The 27,037-nt window shown below is 50.4% G+C and overlaps 1 protein-coding gene across 8 annotated transcripts in view; it reads right to left on the bottom strand.

Annotated features, from left to right (window-relative positions):
• The window catches only part of Mark2 (microtubule affinity regulating kinase 2), a 68,030-nt gene that overhangs the window by 5,290 nt on the left and 35,703 nt on the right, over nucleotides 1-27,037 (bottom strand). For 4 of the 8 annotated variants that reach the window (XM_059261743.1, XM_059261770.1, XM_059261785.1 and 1 more), the window contains exons 2-16: nucleotides 9,773-9,952; nucleotides 9,491-9,544; nucleotides 6,694-6,742; nucleotides 6,353-6,418; nucleotides 6,162-6,232; nucleotides 5,899-5,955; nucleotides 5,046-5,282; nucleotides 4,268-4,387; nucleotides 4,063-4,162; nucleotides 3,869-3,981; nucleotides 2,721-2,853; nucleotides 2,319-2,491; nucleotides 2,008-2,105; nucleotides 1,089-1,250; nucleotides 306-563 (exon numbers count right to left, since the gene is read on the bottom strand). In XM_059261743.1, the coding sequence (XP_059117726.1) occupies nucleotides 306-563; nucleotides 1,089-1,250; nucleotides 2,008-2,105; nucleotides 2,319-2,491; nucleotides 2,721-2,853; nucleotides 3,869-3,981; nucleotides 4,063-4,162; nucleotides 4,268-4,387; nucleotides 5,046-5,282; nucleotides 5,899-5,955; nucleotides 6,162-6,232; nucleotides 6,353-6,418; nucleotides 6,694-6,742; nucleotides 9,491-9,544; nucleotides 9,773-9,952 (1,871 nt within the window). Of the gene's footprint in view, nucleotides 1-305; nucleotides 564-1,088; nucleotides 1,251-2,007; nucleotides 2,106-2,318; nucleotides 2,492-2,720; nucleotides 2,854-3,868; nucleotides 3,982-4,062; nucleotides 4,163-4,267; nucleotides 4,388-5,045; nucleotides 5,283-5,898; nucleotides 5,956-6,161; nucleotides 6,233-6,352; nucleotides 6,419-6,693; nucleotides 6,743-9,490; nucleotides 9,545-9,772; nucleotides 9,953-16,496; nucleotides 16,627-27,037 lie in introns of those variants that run through there. The other 4 variants (XM_059261776.1, XM_059261793.1, XM_059261801.1 and 1 more) reach the window with 2 other exon arrangements.

The raw sequence follows: 27,037 nt of genomic DNA, 5'->3' as shown, positions 1-27,037 counted from the left end.
ATGACTTTGCAGCTGCGTCACCAAATATAAGTTTCCATGGGAACCCAGGAGAGAAGAGGGGGCTTTTATTTTAGCATCTGAGTTCACACTCCCCTAGAGAGGAGGCGGCATCGCCCATCTGCTTGGGGCCATCAAATTAGGGGTGCCTGAGAAGAGCTGGGGAAAGGCCTAAGAGGATGAGTCTAGGTGCCTAAGATGTTGAGAACAACTCTATTTCTTAGTTCTGCTGAGGCCCCAACCCCAGCTCTGCGGTCCCCACCCCAACCCCCATGCAAGTGAGAAGGCCTGGACCCAGCCCCTCTCACCTGCGGACAAACTTGGAGGTGAACTTGCTGAAGATGCTGCCAGAGGCCCCCCGCCGGCCCTGGCTATGGCCAGAGGGAGAAGCTGGGGTCACACCGTAGGGCAGATTCTGCTGGTCCCGCACCTGTCGGAGCTGCCCAGCATGGAAGGTGCTTCGACTGGACACACCCCGGGGGAAATTAGTTCGGTCTGGGGCTCCACCACTGCTGCTGATGTTGTGGGCGGAGGGGGAGGCGACAGGGACACGCTGGGGGGCTGTGCTGTGGGAAGAGAGGTAGGGCAAAGGCACATGTCAGGTACAGGGAGCCACTGTACTGAGCACACGCAGGCCCTGGGATGGCGATGGGGGAATGCTGGGGCAGAAGCAGCCATCACAGAGGACACAGAAGGAAAGGACTGACCATTGAGGACAGTAGTGAGATGTCTGGGGAGGAGGGAAGGGAGACAAGGAGGACCCATGTATGCAAGCAGTACAGGCTGAGAGAGTCGGCGTGGACCTGCGTGGGGACAACGAGAACCCTCGAGAGCTGACTGTCCCTGAGGAAAGCTAAGAAGGTTCAGAATAGGACAAAGAGCCTTCCCTCTGGAGCTCAGGACAGCTTCCTGTGCGCCTGTTCTGAGGGGCTGGAGGAGGAAGAGGAGGAATTACTACTGTTTGTGTCCTCCAGTTCCTGGTTGTTGCTAAGATGACAAAAAGGGAGCAGGTCCCCTAGGTGGGAAGATACTCTAGGGCAGGGGTGGGGACAGGCTGGGGACAAGTTCATTAGCTACCCCAGCACACTTGCCTGGGCCGAGGCACCTCACAGTTACTCTCCGTGGGGGGCAACCCAGAGGCCTTGTTGGGGTGTACGGAGGCAGACATGGATTTCTGGTGCTGGCGGGGCCGGGCCGCAGAGACTGCGGCAGAAGCAGAAGCCGTGGAGGCCCGGGACCCTGGCATGGTTAGGCTAGGAGACAAAAGCAGCGGAGAGGCCCGGATTAAGGGTGAGATAAGAGCCTGGGTTAGGAAGCAAGGGCAAGGTCAGAGCTGTAGCCTCAGCGGATGCAGGTCAGGCCCAGGGAGTGGCTCCAGGCCAGTGAGAACTAAGGTGAGCCATTAGAAGTGGAGGACAAGGTGAGTAAACAGCCAGGGAGGCCAGAGCCTGGGAAGAGAAAACCAAAAATGAGGGAAGCTGACAAGAGGCCACCGTCTCGAGGCCACACGAGTCTCCGAGGAAATGTGAGAACAAGGATTTTCCCTCTACACAAAGAATAGAATACTGCTGAGGAGAAACGTCCATTAGTCTCAAAAGAGGTGGGACCAGGAATGTAAGACACCAAGCAAGGTGGTAGGCAAGGAGGGAACTCTGCTTCTGAGGCCACAAGAAAGCCCTCACTGGGGAGTCCTGTCCTCAGCTGGGACCCCAACCCAAAGCCGGAAGGTACCTAGAGAGATGGGCAATTCTAGACTTTGTGTGGCGAAGAAGCAGGAAGACTGACGAGCTGCTCACTGGTACCCTAGGCTTGGCAAATGTCAAGGAGCAGAGGAGGACAGGAGGAGGGGATGGCATGGAGCAGGGAGGGTGGATGGCTAGACTGGACAGGGCCAGGACAGGACTCCAGGGACACTGCTCTGGAGAGGCAGCAGATGAGGCTACTGACAGGCATCACTGCCCACTGTGAGAAGTGGGCCCCAAGCGCACGGCAGGCAGTCCAGGTACTCACCTGTCTTTACCATTCTGGATAGAGGACTGGCCAAGGCTGGCCCTGTCCAAAAGTGGGGAGTTCCTGCTTCGGTTTGTGCTGGTGGAGAGGACGCTGTTCTGTGAGGAATGGAGGGCAAGAACTGTCTCACAGGAGCCAATGTCGTTCCCCAGGACCACTGGATGCCCCTGTCCCAAGCTGCTCTGTAGCCTACTTTCTACAGTAAGCTCAAGGACAGCCAAGGGCCAGGCCTCAACAAGGAAGACCAGAGGACAGGAGGGAGACCGGGACTGGGGGCGGGGGTGGGGTCTGTGTGTTAGCTCAAGGCTTACTGTGGAGGGGGTAGGAGTGGTCTTCTTCCTCTCCAGGCCAGGCAGAGGGCTGGCAGGCACTTTGGCGGTGCTGCTGGCTTTCCGCCCTGTCTCTTCCTCAGGCCGCTTGGTTTCTGCGTTGTTACTCTGAGGCTTCTTAGAGTAGGAATTCGAGGTGGGAATGGCAGGGACGGCTATGGGGCAAAATTGTGAAGTGTGTAAGAGCAGTAGTCTGCCTGAAGACCCACTGTGTGCTTGGCCCTTTCTTCCCATCACAGTCCCATTTCACGGAAGTGGAGGCACGTTATTAACCTGCCCATGGCCAAGCTATTCTGAAGGAGCTGAACCAGGACTGAAATGTAGCTGTTACCCAAAGCCCCAGGAGAAAGCTGTCCCTAACATGCAATTCCCAAGAGCACATACCCTGGTCGCTGGAGCGTCGCTGCTTAGGGTTGGCAGAGACACTACGCTGAACCTTGTGGGATGGAGATGGGGCACTACTGTTGGTCAGATCAGCTGAAGGCCGGGGCTTCAGAGTGATGGTGTCACCTTCCAGCTGCAAGAACAGAAAACATGGCTTCAAAGGAGAGTCAAAGTCCTGAGGAGATTCCTCCAGATGGACATGCCTGCATGTTCCACCCTGCCCTAACACACAGAGACTTCATCCTCCACCCTGCCCTAACACACAGAGACTTCATCCTCCATGTTCCACCCTGCCCTAACACACAGAGACTTCATCCTCCATGTCCCACCCTGCCCTAACACACAGAGACTTCATCCTCCATGTTCCACCCTGCCCTAACACACAGAGACTTCATCCTCCATGACTAATATAGACAGGTGCCCTTGATCACACACGCCCTGACACAGACAGGAACACACACACACCAAAGACACCCCACAAAGTCACCATTTCCTCAGAGAGGGCTACTCATGCCTGCATACCCAGAGACATATACACCCACAAGAACACACACATTCAGACTAAGAGACCCATCCCTTCCCACAGAGAAACGGGCTCGTACCAGGTGTCATGGAGGTACCTCTAAAACAGGTTAAAGTGATAACCAAGAGAGACCCCACCACCACCAGAGCAGGAGGCTGTGAGTACAGGTGGGCACTTAGAACCCAAACTGGCAAAAGAACAATCCTAAAGCTTCCAGATCCATAGCCAAGACAGACCTGTGACACAGAGAAACATATCCAGATACACTGGGGGAGCTTCCTGTAAAACATAGATACACACAGAAACCTAGAGATGGACACTTCCAGACAGACAGACAGACAGATATTGGGCCCTACACAGAACTTCCAGCCAGACCACCTCAGTCCTTTCTAATCAACACAATGAGCCACCTCAACTCACCCCTCAGAGCCCAGGCCTGGCCTGGCCCCACCTCCTCCTCTTTCACTGAGGGCCTTATCCATCATGGCGGAGGCCTCATGTTAATTAAGCAGAGGGGATATGTATTTAAGACACGGGCTTCCGTTCTCATCAGGGGCTAAAGGCTGGGTGCCACCCACAGCACAGGTGGCAGGCAGGTCAGGGCCTGAGAATGGAAAGCACGCACCTCAGAGCTCTTGTAGCCCAGAAGCAGATAGGTGGCCATCACTTCGTTGTACCTCTGGCCCACCAGCGAGTCCTGGATCTCTTCCCGTGTGTAACCCATTGACACCATCAACTCTGGTGGTTGGGGGAGGGAGGACAGTTAAGGCTGGGCTCCATCTGTGGGCAGGCTCCAGCTCCCAGCCAGCACAGCCTCACCTGTCCGCCGGGGGTCCTTGTAGTCAGGGAGTGGTTCCACATAAGGCTTTAGCTCATCGTCCTCGTGTCCCACGTTCATCCACCGATCTTTCATAATTTGCTGGGAAGAGAGGGAAGGGCAAAGTACAGAGGTGGAGGAAACTCAGCATGGGGGTCTCCATGGGAACCCCAGGATTTCTGGTCAGCTGGGTTCTATGCTGCTCACCTCTAAAGTGCCTCTCTTACTAGGATTAAGTATGAGAAATTTCTTAAGCAGGTTTTCACAGTCCGTGGACATGTAGAACGGAATTCGGTATTTTCCCCTCAGTACCCGCTCCCGTAGCTCCTGTGGTTAGAAAATGTAAGTCACCCCAGGCCAAGGGAACAAGTCTCACATCCAGGATCCAGAGAAGCAGACATTGGAAAACAGGATGCAGAAAGCCTGGGTCACAGCAACTCACAAGTGAGGCAACCAAGCCCTACACGCCATGCGCCTCTTTAGAGTGCTTCAGAGGGGTGGACGGACACACACTGTCTCTTCCAAGACAGGATTGAGATTCTAAGACCATTTTTTTTAAAGAAAAATACTGTTTATTTTGTGGACAGGGTGTGTGTGCTACAGTGTGAGTGGAGGTCAGAGGATAACTTGCAGGAGGTCAGGTTCTCTCCCTCTACTCTGTGGGTTCTGGGGATCAACCTGTATCCACTAACCCACCTGGTTAGCCCCTTTTGGTTTGTTTTTGAGATCTCTCACTCTCCAGCCCAGGCTGGCAAGAAATTCTGAATCTTCTTGCCCTGGCCTCTCCACTGCTGAAATTACAGGCATGTGCTACTATATCCAGCAGGGAAGACCATTTAACTGCTTTTTTCTCAGCGGGCCTTTCCCTGAAGCTCTGACTTGAGAAAAATGTGGACAAGTAGAAAGTTATTGAGAGGGTAGAGATAAGACCAGAGGCCAACAAGAGATGAAAAGTAAAACGATCTAAGGTTGCACTTCACTCCACCTTGAGGTTCTGTCCATCAAAAGGCAGGGATCCGCTGACCAGTGTATAGAGGATGACTCCCAGGCTCCACACATCTACTTCAGGACCATCATATTTTTTGCCCTGGAAGAGTTCTGGGGCAGCATAAGGAGGACTACCACAGAAAGTATCCAGCTTGTTCCCAAAGGTGAATTCGTTGCTAAAGCCAAAGTCTGCAATCTTGATGTTCATATCAGCATCCAAGAGTAGGTTTTCTGCCTGAGAGGTAAGATGGTAAGCGTCAGAGCCCCAGGTAGAGAACCCTATGGCATCCGTGCAGGCAGGGTCAAGGGCAACGGGAGAGCCACCAGCAAGTCATCTCTAGTTTCAGAACTTTCTCCATCTCCAGGGCAGGGTCAGTCAGCACAGACAGGCTGGACAGGAGGAAGGCATGAAGCTGGGATCTGTAGGCCTAGGGAGCCTGGGAGCTGCACAGGGCTTCAGAGTGGGCCCATGCTTCTTGGTCATGCCTGCAAGTTCTTTTAGCAATGAGGAGACTCACAGGCAGTACAAATATGAATACCTTGGTAACACAGATACCGTGTGTATGTTTAGAGAGCAGCTGTGATATCAGAGTCACATTCACACCCTTTCCTAGGTCAGCCGCCAGGATGCCTGAAGGACCAGGAAAGCCTGGAGTATCCCCGCCATACCTGGCAAGGGCAAAGACTCTACGCTTGCTAGTGCTATGGCGGGAGCCTAAGTCTGGGTACAAGGCCATCCCTAAAGACTTCCAGGCCATCTAAAAAAGTAAAAATCAATGGCTGGAGTTTCTGGACTACTCAGAGAACAGCCAGACCCACAGGAAGGCACAGGAGATACAAACACACCTTACCTTTAGATCTCTATGAACAATAAACTTCTGGTGACAGTACTGCACAGCAGACACTATCTGAAAGGAAGGAAGAAGGGTTAGCTTGGGGGTCTGAGAGTGAGCCACAGGATTGACAGAGTTGTCACTAATGATCTATTTTGAAGTTACTAAGCAGAGCTCAAAGTACCCCCTCTTCTAAGGCCACCTGCTCAGGCAGCCCCTCTCCTGTGCCAAACCCCAAAAGGGAGAGCTGGGCCGATAGCTAAGGGTGGAAAGACACCCACCTGGCGGAATTTGGCTCTGGCTTCTTTTTCTTTCATCCTGCCATGGGCTACCAGGTAATCAAATACTTCTCCTGCAAGAGATGAGATGGGAGAGCACAGTGAGTAGGGTGGGAGTGGAAGGTGTGGGCAGGAACAGGGAGGGGAGAAAGACGGAGGTGGGAAGTAATAGCAAGAGGAAGCATCAGACCTACCGCCACTGGCATACTCCATGACAAGGTAGAGTGTCTTCTCAGTTTCGATCACTTCAAATAACTTAACTGCAAGACCAAGGGCTGTGTTGGGACTCGGGGCACACGTCAAACCCTCTGTGCCCAGACATGCTAAGGACCTCCTGAACCACCCAAATTACTCAGGGCAGCCCACAGTGCCAGGAGGCAGCTGAACTGTGAGCTGAGCCTTCAGAAAGCAGTCTGACACCCTTCAGGCCACAATCATCCACAAGGCAATGTGATGTGGAAAGGATGCGTGTGTAGATGCGGGCATGTGGAGCCTTGCTGAGGGGGAGGAAGAAAGAGATGACAATACTTCTCACCTATGTTGGGATGATTCAAAACCTTCATTATTCTTACTTCTCGGAATAGCTGGAAGAGAAACACAAGGGTTCATCATGCCTGCTTGATGAACTTAACAGGTCCCCCAGAGCCCCAGTGAGGTTTCTTTCTTCTTTTTAAAACAGACCCCCCCCCACCCCCGAAGAAACCAAACCCAAACCCACAAAGAGAGGGGAAGAGCCGAGAGGGAAGCTGGAGCAGAGCCAGCTCACTACCTCAGTGCTCAGACCGTGCCCTCGTCCATCCCCATCTATATCCAGCCTCCAAAGAGCAGTTCAGTGCCTCTGCAGGAGAAGCACCCGAGTCTTTGAATACTTGAGGATTCAGCACTGCGCTCCTCTGCCAGCTCCGAGTCCAAACCTTCGAGCTGGCCCTGGTGACTAGAGAGGGACTCCAAAGGGTCACCACGTCATCTAATGTCAGAGGCCTGCACTGGGGGGAGGCCTTTCTCTCCTGAGCCTCTGAGGTAGCGACAGTAGAAACCACTCCTATATATAGCTGGTGCCAATTTTAATCAAATCCACCTCCACACACTCACGCTCTCTTTGTGAAACAAAATCAGGACTCCAAACCATACATTTCTATACAGAGGACGACAGAAACCAACTTTTCCTCCCTGTGGGGGCCAGAAAACTAAAAGAAAGGTTTTGCAACTTCCCAGGCCTCAACACTTATACATGAACTGGGTTTGTTTGTTTGTTTGTTTGTTTTTGGGTGGTGGTGGTTTATCTGGAGTCCTAACCCAGAATGTAGTTTATAGAATATAGTAAAAACGGTTTTCCCCTTTAGCGGTGTCCCAGAGCTTTCAGGGACTGGAACGAAAGGGGTCTGATCCACCTCCCCTCATCAGCTCCCAGGCTTTCTTGCTCTTTCTTCATCCACTGGTTAGGATGGTAAGAAAGCACAGGCTCCTGTCCACCATCTCAGGGGTGACCACTGGTGGCCAGGGCCATTACCACCATTCCACTCTCAAGCATAGCCTTTGGTCTGGGGGGCACTCTTCTGGGACAGCCTGGAGCTTTCTGGGCTTGTCTAGAACCCTGAAGGGCCAATGTCTTCAAAAACTCAAACTTTAGGGAGCACTGCTAAGAAGAAATGTAAACAGAGTGAATGGCCAGAATGACATTGGCCTTGCTAAGAAAACACATAAAAAGGCTTTTTAAAGGGCTATATTTCTGCCCTTGGGGGTAGAGGCAGGAGGAACAGGAGTTCAAGGCTATCCTCAGCTACACGGTGAGTTCAAGTCCAGCCTGGGTATAAAAGACCCTGTTTCAAAAAAGAAACAAAACAAAAACAAAACTCTATTTGTCTGGCACTGGTACCCTTTCATCAATCAGGAAGAAGCAGGGAGAAGAAAAGAGGTAGGGAATGAGTTGTCTTGGTTGTTAATGGCAACAGGGTAAGCCACGATGCTCCAAGGCTCAAGGCCCACCCCATGCTAGTTTCACCTTTGCAGGACTGGAGCCAGTGCACAAGGCCAGGCCTCCTTGTCTTCCTCTACCCACTCTGAGCAGGAGGCCTGGCGATGACACGCTGCTTTGTTTGATAAAAACCTCTCAGGGCTGACAGATTTGTGAATCCTTCGATTCTAGCCGGTAGCATACACACCAGGGGAAGTCACTCTCTCCACCCTAATTCTGGGAGCAACTCCCTCCACAGCAATCCCTGGCTCCTCATCCTGTGTCTCTCATCCTTGTGGCTATTTACATGGTCATGTCCCTCCAATTCAGCCACTGTAATATGTTCATAAAAAAATCCCTTGGCCATAACAGATAAAGAACCAGGTTTTAGAAAAAAGTGAGCAGGGGTCAGCTACAGTGGGAAGGCCAAGGGAAATTTGACTAACCTGGGTAGGGGCTGATTTATTTTGCCAGTCTGGAGCCCCCTTCTCCTAAATACCTTAGCTCAGAAAAATGAGGGGGACAGTGTGCTTCCAAGTCTGTCAGTCACTTGCAAGCTACTCCCCTTTTGTACTCAAAGTCGCCTTTTCTTTTTTCACACACATCATACCTCAAAGTTTCTTTGATACAGGGTTTATGTCCCTACTTGGGGATTCTCCTACAACCTAAAGAAGACCCCAGTTAACAAGGTAGTTCAACTTCATCTAGCAAAAGGTGCATACTCCCCAAATGAGTATCCAGTAAGAAAGCCTAAAGATCAGGGATACCGAGGGGTGCCTTGAATCTGTGCACCTTGTCACTTAGTGTTCCGTATTTCTTCTCTGAAATGGAGCTGGCAAAGAATCCAGAGGCAGGTTCTACTTTTTCCTCCCTGAACCTCTAGCGGTACTCCACTGGATCACTTGGTGTAGCTGCATGTACTTCTAGTAAAGCTATAGATGTGTGTTTTTACAGAGAGCTGGACATAGGCCAGGAGATAACATGATCAGGAAGTAGGTCAGACAGGTAGGGCCAAGTGGCTGGAAAGGGGCAGACTTCAGAAGAGCCTGTGCCTGTGGAGGCCTACTGGGTGGAGTTGACACAGGAAATCCAACCAGAGGCATAGGGGAGGGGGAGAAATTTTTTGGTTTTTTTGTTTATTTGTTTGTTTTGAGACAGGGTTTCTCGGTATAGCCCTGGCTGTCCTGGAACTTGTCCTGTAGACCAGGCTTGAACGCAGAGATCTGCCTGCCTCTGCCTCCCGAGTGCTGGGATTAAGGGCATGCACCACTACTGCCTGGCTTGAAGAGAGAAAGTTTTAAGGTAATGGTCTTACGGGGTCAGCAGATCACTCATCAGAGAGAGACTTAGAAAGGGATGGGAGGTACTGGGCACTTACTTTCTGAAGGCTGGAGGAGTTCAGCTGAGTCTTGTCAATGATCTTCACAGCTACCTGAACATGAGACAAAAGCCTAAGATCACTTCCTTGACCAGGCTAAACCAGGACTTGAGGTTACTTTCTCCATTGGTTTCCTACTCCTTTTCATGCTTGGCTCCTAGCATACCTATCAGATCTCACTTCTGCAGAGAAACAAGAGGCTGGCTGTGGGAACAGTCTCAGCACTGCCTGTTGGCAGTGTCAACAGGAGGGGAGCGCCATGGCCCCAACCCCAGTGCTCACCTCTTTCCCCGTCAGGATGTGCCGGGCCAACTTCACCTTGGCAAAGTTACCCTTGCCAATGGTCTTAAGGAGCCGGTAGTTGCCAATATGGGGCTGCTCGTCAGCAGAGGTGGCTGAGTTGCGGCCCCGCAGCATGTTGGATTTACTGCTGGGCTTGGAATCAAGGTGTCCCAAGGCGGGCTGTAGGGTGGAAACAGACAAGCCTTTACAGGCTGCCCCTCCAGTTCTGTCTACCATTACCCTCAGTTCTGAAAAAACTGCAAGACGCTGGGTGCAGGGGCAGACTCCACCAGACTGGCAGGCATGCAAAGAATCATAACACAGGAGGAAGAGGGCAGGAGAGGGCATCACAACCAGTCTTCATGGCAAAGGCACACAACACAAGATTCAGGGCTAAGATCCTGTTCACATCAGAGCTCAGGACCACAGCTGTATCTCATCAGCACCACCAACCCCCATTAACTCCCATTAGTAATCTAGCGGAGACCGCCCCCCTCCCCCCATCATGGTTGGGAGACCTTGTCTCTTGATAGTCCTGTTCCCACTGTGAGAATGCTGCCTGTCAGTTGCAGGAGCACATGGTCTGACCACTTCAGTCTTCCTCGTCACTCAGTTCTTAGCATCAACCTCTACTATTCATTCTTTACATTTGTTTATCGTTGTGCCTAGTGAGATTGGAAGCCCATGAAGACTGGCCTATAATATCCTTTATTCACTGGCACATCATATCGCAACACCTGACACACTGAACTATCGTCAGTGCTCAGTAAATCACTATTCAACAAATGAATCGAATGACTGGGTCTGTGTAGTGCAGCAGCCTGCCCTGCTCTGCTCTCCTGTACACAACGGTTCAAACAAGGTGCGAAGCAATAGCAGTTACACAGACTCTGCACAGCTGTATGGGCTGAAGACAAAGTGCATAGTTCTAATGAAAAGAGGTATGAAGACCTATACATTTTCCAAAGACTAGGAGTCCCAGTAATTCCTAGGTATACGCCCATGAGGAAGGAGAACACATGTCCACACAAATCCCTGTGCACTAATGGTCACAGAAGCATAATCCTCAATGCCAGAGGGAAACAACTCAAATGTCTATCAGCTGTCAAATGTGGCCTAACAACTCAAGGTAATACGAGTTGACCATAAGAAGAAGAAAGGAAGCACTAATACATGTTACTCTACCAAAGAATCCTGAAGAGACAGAGAAGCTGGCCATGAAGAACCATCTTATCTAACTCCACCTTTATGACTGTCCAGAACACATAACTCTAGAGAGGCAGATGCAGATTCGTGGCTATCTAGGGGGCGGCGGGAAGTTTGAGAGTGACAAGTGAAGGGTATACAGTTTGAGGGCAATGAAAATGTTCTGAAATTGAACGACACAAAACAATCTAATAAAGGCCACTCAACTGTACATGGGTAGATGGTATGGTGTGTGAATTATATTCCAATGGAACTGTCCAAGGGAGTCTGGTTTCACCCCTACTTGGGCCCTGATTCACCTCTCATTGGACATCTTAACACACTGGGAAGCCTGAGTCAGATCCAAGCAGAGCTGCCCTGGATTCTTCAAGGAGGGGCAGCAGGGTGACTGGAGATGGAGGGTCCAGTGTCCTCCTCTCAGAGCCCCTCCTGACTCTAAGGGAAGACTTCAGTAACTACAGAGGAAAAGCATGACTTATTTCAACCCAGGGAGCTGTCTGGGGCCCCTTCTCTACCATGTCAGTTCAGGGCCTTTGTGCAGCAGCTGTGTGCTTGTTTGTTCTCAGTTGCTAACTCAGACCCCAGAAGTACTTGCACATGGACAACTGTGAAGGCCCCCCTGACCCTTGAGGGAATGTCATCTCTGTTCAAATTCCTCACCATTTCTCATGTTCCACTGCTGCCAATCTGTAGCTCTCTACAGCAGAGCCTGGACAAGTAGATTTTTCAAGTTTCTGCTTCATGCCTTCTCAAAGGAACCCTGTGGCTCACACTTGCGAGAAGGCAGTTCTATCCCTAGCTATGTCTGCTGGGTCGGTCTCTTGAATGACACCCTGAGTCCATCCATAGGTCTCAAAGGCCTAGCTTCTAAAGTCTCCTCTCCTCAGCCCCATCCTCCGTGACAAACTGCCCTCAGGGTTCCCCCCACCCTCAGAGCACCAACACCTGGGAAACCTTCCTCTGCTTCAGCTGCTCAGTGGGTAAACTCCTTGGCAACTTTCTTTTCTGTGGTACTGGGGATTGAACCTGAGATCCCACACATGCTAGGCAACTGTTCTACCAATCTACCCCCAGACCTTTTCCTTGACAACTTAAAAGACAATTATGGCTGGGCGGTGGTGGCAAACACCTTTAATTCCAGCACTCGGGAGGCAGAGGCAGGTGGATCTCTGTGAGTTCGAGGCCAGCCTGGGCTACAGAGTGAGTTTCAGGAAAGGTGCAAAGCTACACAGAGAAACCCTGTCTCAAAAACCAAAAAAAAAAAAGACAATTATGTGAATGTGCATGTGCCTGAGTGTATGTATGTATTTGCACCATATGTGGGGATAAGTCTACTGATGTCAGAAGAGGGCACTGGATCCTCTGAAACTAGAGTTATAGGCAGTTGTAAACCATTATGTGGGCACTGGGAATTGAATCCAGGTCCACTGTTATAGCAGTACGTGTTGTTAACTACTGGGCCAGTTCTCTAACCCCTTGGTAACTTTTAATGCAAGTTCTGGTGACACCCTTTTTCCAAGTGCACAAACCAAAGGTAGTGGGAGCTTGGTAGGGCAGAAGCCCGAAGACCTGCAATTCTCATTTTAAACAGATGTGAGGAGCTGGGCCTTTTGCAGCTCTGAAGCACAAGTTAGGAAGTTGCAGCCAGCCTGCTGCTCCCTCCTGCTAGCCCCTTGGTGTTTCTGGTCTGGGTCTGGTCTACTGAGACAGGCAGCATTTCCCCCGGGCTCAGCAGTGTGCTAGACTTTAGACATAAGCCTGCCTGCCATGTGCCTGCTTCCTTAGGGTTAGGGTTAGCAGTGTAGATACTAGACACAAACTGCCGGAGTTCAGACCCTACCTGCCACTCAGCTCAAGTTAACTTTCTTGCTATCAACATCTTCCTGAAAAGGGGAGAGGAGAACCACCCCAACATGACCTGTGCTGGCATCCATGCTGAGGGACTGTCTGGAGTACAGAATAAGGTCCAAGCCCTAGCTCCTCACCTACTAACTTTAGTTTCCTTATCTGTAAAGTGGCAATAAAACATTTCCTACTTTTCATGGGCAGATGAAAGAACATATGTCAACTGTTTTATTCAAAGTTAAATAGAGAGCAACCATCAGGTCAGTCTAGGCTACATAATGAGACCACGGTTTTTTGGTTTTTGAGCAACGTCTCCAAGTGCTATTGTTAAGTCCTCAATGAATGTTTTGCACCCAATCTGAGCCTGCCAAGCCAACTATGGTCTCACAGAGATGTACAGGAGTAACAAGGGTCCAAGCTAAAACCAGTGCTAATTTCCAAATCTAGTGAAACGCAATCTGAGCTGTTTGCTGATTATCACAGGCTTTGTAGCTTAGGAGGAAATAAGGGGTGCCAGGCACCCAGGTGGGACAGCTGTGAAGAGCTGGTCCCCAGCACAGTGAGAAACAGCTCCTTGTGTAGGACCCACAGAAGTAAGCCAGCTGCTAAGTGTCTGCTCCTAGGTTCCCTGTTCTAGTCACCAAACCCCTCTCTTCAGATCTGAGCCATCCAACTCTTAGGACTCTACCCAGTATTTCTCTAACCTCACTATTTCTTTATGTCACAAGAAAGTTTCTCCAGCAGAGAAATGGGGACAGGGTGAGGAGAACCCATTGGGAAGAGCACAGAAAGAGGTCAGAAAGGAAAACTTTCAGCTGGCTGGTGGCAGTGCACACCGTTAATCCCAGCACTTGGGAGGCACAGGCAGGCGGATCTCTGAGTTTGAGGCTAGCCTGGTCTACAGAGGGAGAAGACAGCCAGGACTACAGAGAGAAACCCTGCCTAAAAAAAACGGGGGAGAGAAAGTAAAACTTTCTGCAGACAATGCTTCTTAAGCCACGAGCCTAAGGGAGGTAATTCCTGCCCTCTCCTGCTGCTGCTCTGAGGTAAGAGAGCAGCGAGGTGGCTATTATGGAGGGAACTCCCCTCCTATGGTTCAGTCCAGGCCCATTCTTCCTGGTCCAAATAGGCGGTGGGGTGAGACCTAGCTGTCCTTCTGGACCACAAAGCAAGATCTGGCTAAGCCCTGCTCTCCTCCCCATACCCAGCCTCCTGGTTCACAGCAGGATGCATAACACCAGAGCTCTGACCCATACCCTATCCTAGGCAGGCCCCTAGCCTTCTCAGTGAAAGATCCCCTGTGGCTCTCAAGTGGCCTTCAGAGTTTCTAAGCAGCCCTGATCTAGGAGAGTCAAAGAGCTCTGGAACTGGTGAGAACAGACGGCAGAGTCTTGCATCCATTGGACCTGTAGAGACTTTTAGACTGGGAGTTCAGAACCTGGCCTTGGCATGCGGCCGGGCTTACCTGAAGACAGCCTCCACCCCAGAGGCCCAGCGCTGACTCAGGCAGGGCAAGGCCCCCTGCCCTAATATTGGAGGCTGCCACCAACTATTCTCTTGAAAAGTTGTGCTCTGGGGCTCAACACACAGGGTTGGCCCTCAAGAGTACTGTAGCTTCTGTAGGCTGGGAAGGGGCCAGACTGAAGGGGTGCTGCCAGGCAGGCACTTCCTGGCCAAAGGCAGAGTAAAAGCTCAAGTGAGGTGGAGTACAAAAAGGTATCCGTGGAACTCGCCCCAGGCCCCAGCTGGGCTCCCACTGTGACACCCCTTCTTCCATAGCCTGTATCCTTGTCTCTGGCTGCTGAGACAAAAGACCTTGTGGTATCTGCCCGCTTTCCTCTCCTCCCTCCTAGCCAATCCCTTTCCGACATCTGGATGCCCTTCCTGAGGAGCTGACTACCTGGTGCTAACGCCCTACTTCACTGAGCAACTCTGCAAGGTCTTGTTTGAAGCAGATGAGAAGGAGAGGACAGTCCCAGGGGCAAAATGGGGGAAACATACCCAGCCGGAGAAAGGGATAAGGGATACCAGCGACTTCCATTCAGCAGAACCTGTCAGGCAGCGAGGGCAAAGTACAGAGGCCGGGCAGAGCCAGGCCCAGGGCGGGGGCTGCCGGCTCAGCCAGCCACCCTTACTCAGCCGGCACAAGCCAGACGACACCTTCCACCACCTCCTCAGTGAAAAGCGAAGCAGCCAGGCCAAGTGGTTCCTGCCTGGGAACCTAGACTGTGTCGCAACCGAAACCACCACTAGCAGAGGGGGAGGGGGGGAGGATTTGGCAAAGAGCTTCAGGGACAGGGTCTACAGCTTGGCCAGGGTGGGTGGTCACAAAGTGTCCAGTCCAGGATGGTACACCAGAAGTTAGGTGGGAGGAGAGGGGCAGGAAGGGAGACCAAGAAGAGGCGGGTTTAGAACAACTTCCTTCTCCCTTCCCCCTCCCTCTGTCCCCGGAAGTGGGCTGCCCCACCCTCCCCAAGGTGCTCTGCTGTAACAGCTGGAGAGAGTGAAGAGCAGACTTCAGACTGGGCTGTCATAAAGCCCTTATCTCACCTGCTGGAGCAGGTGAGACCTGGGGAGGGGCAGATCAGCAAGGCCTCTAACATGGCGCACACTGTGTGACGAACCAAAGCAGGGTGGGTACAAGCAGACACTGGTAAGCTTACAGTGACAACCAGACTTCCTACAGCTCAGCGCTCAACCTTAAAAAAACGCATGGTGCACCAAGGCACCAAGCATTTCAGTGTAACTTCAGGGTGTCTACGAATACATGAAAGAGAGTGAAAGTCTTTTCCTAACTTCTGCCCAAAGGCTGGGAACAACCTAAATGTCCCCTTTCTTTCTAGCCCTGCTTCTGCAGACATTCACCTCAAGCACCAAAGAACAAAGTCCCTGTGACCTGAGTGTGGGCAAATCTCTTGTCCTGCCATTGACAGATCACCCGGGCCATGCTTGTGAACCTCAGACCTCTCTGCAGACCTCTCTGCTGTTCTCTCCAGCACTCTAGGCTCTGGCCGTCCATTGAGCCAAGCTATTACCGCCCGCCCCCCAGTCCCCCAGTTCTGTAAAGACTTCAAACTGGTTATCCATCAACCCTCTGGGAACAATCAAGGCTTCCTTCGGTGTCCTCCAGGCACCACTGGAGACGCTGCTACTCAGGGAGGACAGAAACACCTGCCATACATCAAGGCTCCTTGTCCATTAAGAAACTGATCCAGGTTACAAGACATACGCAGGGTTCCCCAACCTCTCAGTGCAGAGCTGGGGTAGAGTCCAAGGGCGATTGCCCCTCTTAGCATGACAGCACCTACTGTTTAAGGCCCTCCTCCACAGGCAGCAGGAGGGGAAGCAGCTCAGGGACAGTGGAGGCACAACAGAAAGGCAGGTCTCCCTCAAGTCAGGGGTGAGTGCTGCTGGAGGGGCGGTCACGGAGCACCCTCCCCTGCACCCTCCCAGGAGGCTGGAGTTTCAGGAAAGAGTTGGCATGGATCCTGGAGTCCAGCTTGCCCTTGTCTAGGACTACCTGCCTTTCCATCCCCTGGCAGACTCAGAAGCCAGAATGATACCAAACAGCCTCACTGTCTCAGTTCTCAGGTTTTGCAATGTGACAGAATTATTTCCTCAGTCAGTATGGGAAACAGCAGTTTTGTCAACTGAAGAAGTACCGGGCACTGACCTTGTAAGAGAGCAGTTAGGGGAAAGTGGGGTAAGACTCAGATGAAGTTATGGGGCTATAACAAGTGCCCAGGCTTCATTCGGAAGCCTTCCTGACATTCTCTGATCCCAAGCAACTGTCACTCTCAACTGCCAAAAGTCCATATACCAGGAGCATTCTGGGTAGGAGAGAACACAAAAACTGTGCTTGGTACTTACCAGCCCCCCCAATTCGCTGAGATAGTTTAACTGGGGAAGAAAACACCTACATTCTGTTACAACAAGGCTTCAAAGACATGCTTGCTTTCTCCAGCCAGGGTAAATGCCTCTTGGATTATGAATACCAGCAGATCGTGCAACTGAAGCCACCAGTGTGGCTTACAACCCTCATCCCACAGCAACAGTCAAGATCCTGCCTGAGAAAAGCAGGCAGCGTGCAGTGAGCTGAAAGCCGTTCACCCCTTTCATGTCTGGAAGCCATAATGACCAATAATCCTCAGCCTTTGGTCTTCAGGGCTACTACAGACGTTCTCAGAGTATTAAGCATCTACTGTGTACCCAGAGCACCTACAAGTTTCTAGTCCCATCTCATCCTTGAGTCTGCTCATTGCTGTTTTGTCTCTCTTGGGCTAGTGGTGTTCAGCAAGCCACTGTCAAACATCAACCTGTGTAGTAGCTAGGGCCACTTGCAAAGTCCACTGTGCTTGGGTACCTGTCTTCTTGAATCAAAGTGAACTGTGGAGAAGGTAGGTACCCAGTCTCTGTCTACTGTATAGAAGGGGAAGCAGGGCTCAGGAGCAAGCCATATCTCTGCTACTTACTAGTTGACTATGCCAGAGCAGGGTTATGTGACTCCTCTAAATTGGAACCTTCCCCTCCTTGCTGGTGCCTTAACTCCTTCCTTCCAGAAACAGTCAAAGAAACAGCCAACATACCAGTACCACATGGTGCCAAGGGCTGGGGGAAGCTCACATTGCCAGCCTTGCACTTCATTTGGCTCCTCCCGTACCAGTGGGTTATTGTAACCATGGAGACGAGTGAGTTCCTCCATATCACAGGAGAGCCAGGCTGCCAGCAGCCCAGGCTTTGGAGGATGGGGGCGGGGTGAGGCAGGAGGCAGCCAGCAACATAAAAGCTTGACTGGCTTTACAGGGAACTGTGGGAGTAGACGGACACTACCAGTGCAGCTGGGGTGCCAGGGCTCCCTCTTAGGCTCGCATCCTCCTCTCTGACTAGCAGTTGTTTGTGATGTACTCTCTGGACTATGGGCTTCCAGTCCCAGTTCCACTGCGGTGTACTGGGAAGCTGCCACTGCCTTAGACCAGCAGTGGGTCCTGTGACCTTGGTTGTCACATAGAGAAGGGAACAGAACTACACAGATGTACACACACTACAGGGAAGTGCTTCATCTAGTACATAGTGCCTTTCTTTAAGCAATCCAGGAAGGGAGCTCTGCTCCCCTGTTCATCTCAAATTTGGATACCTTCATAGCCATTCCCTTCTCTGGACTTCGAAGCACATGACTTGCATTATTCATTTCTTCTTTTGTCCCCAACATCTTAACTCCTTTCAAGTTCTGCAAAGTCAGATAGTGTCTTGTTCACCTTCATATCCTTAGTGTCCAACAGTGCTCACACTTAACTAGGTCATGTTAAAGTACCGGTAGAATAGAGCAGGTGTAATTTTTTTTTTTACGATTTATTTACTTTTTATGTACATTGGGGTTTTGCCTGCATGTATGTCTGTGTGAGGATGCCAGACCCCCTGGAACTGGAGTTACAGATAGTTGTAAGCTGCCATGTGGGTGCCAGGAACCAAACCTGAGTCCCCTGGAAGATCAGTCAGTGCTCTTAACCTCTGAACCATCTCTCCAGCCCCCTGCAGGTGTAATTTTTTTGATCCTTACAAGTTACCCTCCCCTGACCCCTAGGGAATAAGACAGGGAAGAGGAAGGAAGGTCAAAACTTCTAACCAGAGAGCCATTTACTCCCTTTCAAATATTTGCTGCCCTTGAAGTTGGTAAGTTAGTACCTGTCCAAAGGAGGGACTTTGGTTTGTCTTATTCATGCCCCAGAATGCCTAGCACAGTATTCAATAAAGTACTAAATAATTGTGCAGAGTGAAGAAGAAAATGAGTTAGGGGCTGGAGAAATGGTTTGGCAGTTAGGAGTACTTGCTGCTCTTACAGAGTACCCAGGCTTGGTTCTCAGCAACCACATTAGGCTGTTCACAACTGCCTACAACTCCAGTTTTGGGGATCCCATGTCCTCTTCTGACCTTCTTGGGCATCTGCACACACATGCTACCCATACAGACATGCAGGTCACAGATATAGATAAATAACATATAACTCTTAAAAAAAAAAAAAAAAAGCCAGCCAGTGTGGGTGAGGTGTGGTGGGATGTCTTTAGTCCTAACACTTGGGCAGCTTAAGACTGGTAGATCTCTGTGATTTCAAGGCTACTCTGGGATACAGATGGCATTCAAGGGAACCAACCAGGACTACATAATAAGATCCTGTCTCTTGGGCGGTGGTGGCACACGCCTTTGATCTCAGCACTCGGGAGGCAGAGCCAGGCGGATCTCTGTGAGTTCGAGGCCAGCCTGGTCTACAAAGCGAGTTAAAAAAGATCCTGTCTCAAAAAGGAGGAGGAGGGGAAAAAAAAACAAAGAAAGAAAGTAAATGTGTTGGGAGGAAACAGGGGATGTCGCTCTGTTGCTGAAATACTTGTCCAGAATATACAAAGTCCTGGGTTCCACTCAAAGCACAGTATAAAACCGGGCATAGTGTCATACATCTGTAATCTAAGCACTTGGGAGACAGAAGTATAAGCATCAGAAGTTCAAGGTTATCCTCCACTAACTACATACAAGGTTTAAAGCTGGGCAGTGGTGACGCACACCTTTAATCCCAGCACCCAGGAGGCAGAGGCAGGCAGATCTCTGTGAGTTTGAGACCCGCCTGGGCTATAGGGTGAGTTCCAGGAAAGGCACAAAGCTACACAGAGAAACCCTGTCTCGAAAAACCAAAAAAGAAAGTTTAGGACAAGTCTAGACTAAAAAAGGAAGAAAGAAAATATGTTGGGGAGCTAAGTGTAGTAATATACACCTATAATCCTAGCATTCAAAGGCTGAGGCAGAACTGCCATGAGTTCCAGGCTTGCTTGGGCTACAGTGAATTCTGGGCTAGCCTGGTTTACCCAGCAAGACCTTATCCTAAGAACAACAAAATGAGGGTAGTGTACTGACTCAGATGGTCAAAGCACTTGCTATCCAAGCCCTGACTATCTGGGCACCATCCTCCAGACCCCATGTAGAAGCCAGGCATGGTAGTTGTACATCTATCTACTTTCCCAACATTCCTACACAGAGATGTGAGGCAGAGACAGGAAAATTGTCAGCTTAAGAGCTAGCTAGCCTGGTATATGCTACAAAAAGAAACAATAAAGCACTTGCCTGGCATGCACAAGCCCCTGGGTTCAATACCAGCACTGTATAAACTGGGTGTAATGGCAGACACCTACAATCCTCAGAAAGTGGAAGCAGGATTCTGAATTCAAGGTAATCCCTAGCAACAGAACAAATTCAAGGTCAACCTAGGATACTTGATTCAAAAAAGGGGAAGAGTTGAGGTGTCTTCAGATGTCCAATGTTCTCAGCTTACAACCACCAAGTGGGTTCTTGCCTACCAATGGAAGGTAGGTATTCAGTCATTAAAGGAAACTGGAGTTCACACAGACAGCCAGGGATCAGCAAAGCAGAGTATCCCATCTGCTCCTTGGCTCCCTGTTTCTCCATAGGGGGAATCCTTGCCTCTCACGGCAATCAAGGAGTCCCACTTAAGACAGCTCTTCTCTTTGCCTCTCTACATTCAATTCCTCCTGTTCTGCTAGAAAAACAGCATGTGTTGCAGAGAGAATGCAATTCAATTTGAACCAGTCAAAAGCTACTGAACAGGGAAGTGACAACCACTTGTATAAGGACTGCAGGGGACATTAGTATGTGCTATGCTGAGAGTGCTGCTGTGGTATTCCCTGCTTGTACCGTGCTCTGGTTGGTTACAAGGCCCTTTCAACCTTCGGGTGCTCACAAAACACACTGTCCCACTACACGGAGCAGCGAAATTTCCACCCTGCCCCTCCCCAAAATACCTCCTGCTACAGTGAGGCACGCAGGAACTAAACACAGCAACGTCGAGGAGCTTAATGACTCACTCAGCACGACCAACTCCTCCCAGAATCTCCCCACTTCTCCTGGGGCTTTGCCAAAGCAAAGCAACAAAGACGCTCGAGATTTCAAAAAACACCAAAAAACCACCTCAGCATTTATGCAACAGTTTTTCTACTTGATACAGACTTAACCCTTTGCTCCTGCCCTGCCTGACATGACATCCTATGGTAGTTTCACACCTAGGAGTACAACCAGCCCCGGGGTAGGAAGTAGGCTTCTAGGTCTTATCCAGTTCCAGAAGCTGCTGGAATGTGCTGAACAAGAATCATGTCTCTTTCCACTTCACCTTTTCCTGAAAGAATAAAAAACGACAGCCTCCTACCCCTGCAAGTTCAAAGAGGGAGCTGACGGAGGAAGAAACAGGAAAACACCAGGGCCGTTCACCACCCTATTAAGTCACTGTGGCCAGAGGTCAGCTTGAGGAGAAAGGTTTCAGAAACCACCCAAGGCTGTCACTGCTAATTTGGGCCTCACAACTGCCCCCAGAGCAGACTTTCCACAGTGGGGCTACTCCCTTGAAGTGACTGTTAAATATTCAATTGGCTGCTCTTTCCAGAAGCCAGGCTCCCTTACCCTGATGGGCAGAGGTGCTGAATGACCATCTTCTGCAACTAGAATGGAAGAGGGTCTGAGCCATGGAAGGAGGACTGCCAGATCACAGAGTAAATTCACTACACTGGAGATCCTGGGCACACCTGTTACTCTGGGCCACACCAGTCCAGTGCCGCCTCAAGCAAGCGCCCTGTGAGGAAAGAGGGAGTTTCTTTTCTTCTTTGTTGTTTGGCATCTGGGACAATTTTATACGTGTACTAGCTGCTGGAACTACTGACTGAACAGAACACTCAGGCAAGCACAATCAGATGCAGTGTGTTCCTCCAGAAATTCCCTACTTGCTACAAGTTCCCTTCTAGGAGCTGGGATGGGGTTTTGGAGGAGCTCACTGGTGTTGTGCTGGCTCTACCATGAGCCTGAGGCTAGGTCCCTGTCCAGCACTGCTAAAAAGTTCCCTTCTGAGAAACCTTATCAATGGTGGCAATGCTCTAGGCCAGCCCATGAACACCCCTATTGCATTGGTCCAGCTTGGGAATGTATCTCGGCTCTCTGAGCACCAGAAACATGGAGCATCCTAATCTCCTAAATCTCGGTGACACTGTGACACAGAGGGCTTGAACACGGATGCTTTAAAAACTCTTAGCATGTCTGGAGCTTGCAGTGGAACCCGAGAGAGGGTCTGAGGAGATAGGAACCCAGATGGAAATGAGCATTTTGAACATCTACTTATAGGAGAGAAGAGCTACTGCAAGAGAAACGTAGAAGCAAATTTCCAGCTAGAGTAAGGAAAGTGAACCTGTGACAGTGTCCTGACACACTCGGGACCAGTGGAGCTGCCTTCCCTATAGCACAACCACAGCAGGGGTGCCTATCTGCCACCCTGGGCTGAAGGCAGACATGCTGTATCCTGTTACTAAGCAGCCACAGTGGGAGCAGGCATCTTGGATAGGCTAGTTGTCAGCAGTGAGGTGAAGACTGGAAAGTCCAAGCTTCCCAGCAAGACCCAGGCCCTCAGCTTGCCATTCTAGGCCTGGGGACAGAGGTGGCAGAGGGGTGAGTAAATGTTCAGCTACTGACAGTACTTTTAGCCTAGAAGCAAGGCATGCAAAGCAGATCACAGCTGTCTTTTACTACATGTGTCTTCTTTTGTTTGTTTGGTTTGGTTTTGGTTTTGAGACAGGGTTTCTCTGAGTAGCTCTGGCTGTCCCGGAACTCGCTCTGTAGACCAGGCTGGCCTCAGATTCAGAGAGATCTGCCTGCCTCTGCTTCCCAAGTGCTAGGATTAAAGATGTGCACCACCACACCCAGTTCTTAAGAGTACTCTTACTTACAGGCTGTATTTTCAGAGCCCTAGGAAGAGATCTTAGGAAGCTATCCTGGCTTTCAAGAGAAGTGAAAGATGCAGAAGAGCCAGTTCAGCCCTGGTGAGGTGACAGCAATCTAGCTCTGGGCTTCCCAGCTTCTGACCGGAACCTGCAGGAGCTCCTGGCGTGTATTAGTGTGTGTGCTGGGCAACCCTCAAGAACAACTGCATTTAGAGGTGTGCTGGGGAGAAAGGGGCCACTCTGGGGTCATCTTAGACGGACTGTTCCACAGGACTGACTGAAGGAAGCAAGGCAGCCAAGGCTGTGGCTGCACACCTCTGAATCGACTGAGAGAGCAGGGAAGAAGAGTGCCAAAGGAGGACCGTGAGGGTCAGCCCCTGAAAGGAAGTTCTAATTGGCAGTAAGCATGCCGGCTTAAATACAGACCCAAAGAAAAGACCTACCTGAAATTACAACCAAGCTGGGCAGGAGGCCATTCCTGTACCCATCCTATCCCTCCACCCATCCACACTACCCACCAAAGACAGAGTCTGGCAGGAATAAAGAGGCTTCTGAACAGCAGTCTTGAAAAAGTAAAATGAGAACTTACCAAATATCCAACTCCACCCCAAACTCTCTGAATAATCCTGGTCTGTTTTAAATGCTCAGGACACACTAGCTATCATTACCGTGATTCCATGCTTTCTCGCTATTCTGTAGGTTGCCAGAAGATACAGCCTGAACTTCTTTACCTAGTAACTACCATAGATACTGTGCACTTCCAAGAGACGGCTCTTCTCAAACAGGTCCAGGGAAGCTCTTTAGTCAAAGGCCAAGTTCTGGTCATCTCACACACCTCAGACAGGGACTTGGGTTTCTTAAAGAGCTGGAGAAGGCTCCAGCAGCTCAGCTGTTTTATCCTTTCCATAAAAGGCCACGTTAGACTCCCCTGATAACAAGCACTTTAAACAAAAACATCCCACCCTACAAAAACTCAGAGTACATCACAGCTCCTGAGGCACAAAGTATTGCCGTCTTGCCAAGACTTTCTGGATAAATGGGTCTGGAAGCTTTGCAAGTTAACAGTCATGGCAGGAAATGTGACTAAAGTTTAACACACATGTGCACAATCATGTAGCATGTACATACAAACACTGCTGCATGGATACACTCAGATACTTACTAAAGCTTAAGCTGCCTTTCAGCCTTGAGGAGAAGAACTTGTGTATGTATACGTGTAATGGTGAATGCTCAGCTCAGCTACACTTTCAGTTCCTGACTGTCCCTTCCAAGAGACATTCTATGGTGGCCAGGTTCCCATCACCACCTGTCTACCACTAACAGGATAACTATTTGGGAAGATAAGATTCGGAGGTATTAGGGCTGCTATCCTGTGAACTAGCTGGCACCTGTCTCAGGGACAGTTTCCTGAAAAGCTGCATGCCGTAGACCCTTAAAGACAAGATCTGAGAGCAGGAGAAATAAGAGATGCTGAAAGTAGGGACGCTGGGCTAATGAAAGCAAGGAAGGAAACACCTCACAGCCGCAGCCCTGCTCTATGGACACTGACGTTTCCCCCCTGGACCTCACTAAGGAATCACACAGGCTCCCATGTCCATTCCTTGGCAGACCCACACTTCCTCCTGGCCTCCCCCTCTTTCACTCAGTCAGCTCCATGAGGTCAAGTGACTGTGGCATCTAATGCCGACACTTGTTACCCCACGAAGAGATAACCAAGGTCATGTGAGCTGGACGGACACGTTCTACTGCACTTGTTTATAAGCAAGAGGATTAAAACAACCTGTCAGGGAGGGAGCAGAGGGGCAAACCTTGGACACAGGGCAAGCACTGGGAACACAGCATAGAAGCCTCCTGCCAAGAAATCTTTTGCTCAAATACAAAGAAGAAATCTCTTACCAAACACCAAACCAGCTACCTATGCCAAATACCACTGACACTCCAGTGACCTTGAGGCTCTGCTTCATTTCTCCTGAGCTCTTTATATGAAATGTTGGTTTGGGTTTATCTGGGGTGAGGTGGAAAGCTAAGCAGATGAGTGACATAAAGATCCTAAAGAGTCCCAAATTGGTCAGGTGAGGCAGAGGCCAGTGGATCTTTTGAGTTCCTGGCCAGCCTTATCTATGCGTAGTGAGTTCCAGGTCAGCCAGGGGCTACATAGTGAGATCCTATCTCAAAAAAACAAAAACAAAACAACAACGAAACCCCGAACAGTCCTAAATCGAGTAACACCCAGGCAAAGTCTTCCCAACTCTCTAAGAAGCACGTGTGCTTAAACTTAAACAACTCATCTAAGGGCTCTACTATTGGGCTGCACATGCACCCAGCCCAAAGAGGAGATATGCCAGGTGTGTACTTTAAAGGAGTTCTGCTTTCAGAGACCCAAACTCAGCTAGAAGAAAAACACCCAAACAGACCTTCCAGTGATCATATCTTTCCCTAACCGATGTCAGAACTGCTAAAACCAAACAAACAAAAAATCGCCTTGAGGTCCAGCTCCAGGACACACAGGATTGAAACAGCAGAGTCAGGATCATTCAATGTGGCCTGGAGGTCAACCTGACAATGATGGTCACTAGCCAGACACAGGAAGGGTAGGCATTGGGCACACAGCCTTTGCTCCAGGCAGCCAGGCTGCAGAAGCTGACCTCTGGCTCTGCAACCACACTCCTCACCAGCTCCAGTTCCCATTGACCCTAAGTAACCACTCCTCCCACTCAGCAAGCTGGGGCTCTGCTTTAGGTACTCACAGCTGCCAGCAGGAAGTTGTTGCCAGTGGTGCTTTCTGGCTGACCACAGAGGTCAGCAAAAGACTAAGGTGTCACTGCCTCTGGACAGCCAAAGGAAGAACAGATACAGCCACTGGCAGCCCATGCCCCTCTACTACATTCCCTTTCCAATACAGGAGCAGCACTTTCCCAACCTGCCACCCACAGTCCTGAGAGGCAGGGAAGGTGCCTCCTCTACCCACTGCTGCTAAAGAAATGTAGTGTTGGCAAGATGGTTGAGAGGATAAAGGTACTTGCCAACAGGCCTGACGATCCAAGTTTGATCCCTGAGACCTATATGGTGGAAGGAGAGAACTTAATCCAGCTACTCCTCTGACCTCCATGCACACTTCACGGCACACAAATACCCCCCCACATGTACCAAATACATAAAATTTAATAACAAATTTTATGAAGTTACTATTTAAAAAAAAAGAAAGCCTGAATGTAACTAAGTCAGGAATAAAACAGCCAGCTTAGCTGGGTGTGGTGGTGCACATCTTTAATCTCACTGCTTGGGAGGCAGAGGCAGGCAGATCTCTGTGGGTTCAAGGCCAGCCTGGTCTACATAGTAAAACCCTATCTCAACAAAACAAAACCAAACAGCTTTAGGGTTTTAAAACAACAGCCTGGCTGAGGGGCAATGTCCTGCAAAAGGTTTCAAGGACAAATGACCCGGCCCCTAGCTTCCCGGGCAGCAGGGTGTGTGGAAGTGTTCTTCATTTCTCAGCATGCCAGAGAACACAGTGGCCTTGGGCAGAATGCCGGATACCTGGTGGGGTCACTGCTGCCTCTAAGGACCTTGGTCTCCACTCACAGGAGAATCAGTCTGCTGGCCCAAGGAGGCACAGACCTCATATGCTCACTGTCCATTAGTCTCTTTCTGATCACCGCTGTCATGCAGAGCAGCGAAGCAGGAGAGCTGAGGCCCACTCAGAGCCGGTCACTCCAGTTTACCTGGCAGCATGGCAGTGGTGTGGGGGAGGAGGAAGAGGAGCGGGGGAATTATGATTCTTTATTTTTAAGCTCCACCCCAGAGGCCAGGAAAGGAAGCAGCTGTGTTTCAACTGCAGGACCTCCAATCTCTAGCCACTACAGAGCCAATCAGCTGCCGAAGAACTCTGGGCAACAAGCACATCAAACGGAGCTGGAAAAGGGAGGGGAAAACCAACCTGGGTAGAAGTGGGCTGGGCTCCTGCCAAGAACTTTGAATGGTTCTCCTATCCAAACTAGAACACTGCAGGTGTATGCTCCCTGGGAAAAGGCAGACTTGCATGGCACACAGCATATCCCTGGAGGGAGACAGGTCAGCAGTCAAAGCTTCCTCCTGAAGCCTCCAGGGCAGAAAAAGGTGCACTCTAAGCTTAGGTCTAACTTTGCTCCCAGGTGTACAGCATGGTCATCTTGGTCATCTCAAGACAACACATCTTGGTTATCTCAGGTCAGGTCTGAGCACTTGTGACACTGACTGAATGATAAGAGGGAGGGAAACTCTTGTTAGCTGTTGTGTGGAATCCTGCCTGCAGCCAAGGGTAGAGCAGAAGCTATATACGAGGGCTTCTGCAGAGAGAGGAGGGTGCCTGTCTCCTTAGCACAGAACCCAAGACTGCCACAGAGAGGTGCTATTTGGTGACAAACAGGAATGTCTGTGGGGAATGGGGGGCAAGCCATTAGATACCTCCTCTTCTTCA

The sequence above is a fragment of the Peromyscus eremicus genome, chromosome 1 (genome assembly GCF_949786415.1).
Source record: "Peromyscus eremicus chromosome 1, PerEre_H2_v1, whole genome shotgun sequence".
Classification (NCBI taxonomy): domain Eukaryota; kingdom Metazoa; phylum Chordata; class Mammalia; order Rodentia; family Cricetidae; genus Peromyscus; species Peromyscus eremicus.
Note: the sequence above shows the minus strand (reverse complement) of the source record. Positions and strands in the feature narration are given on the sequence as shown.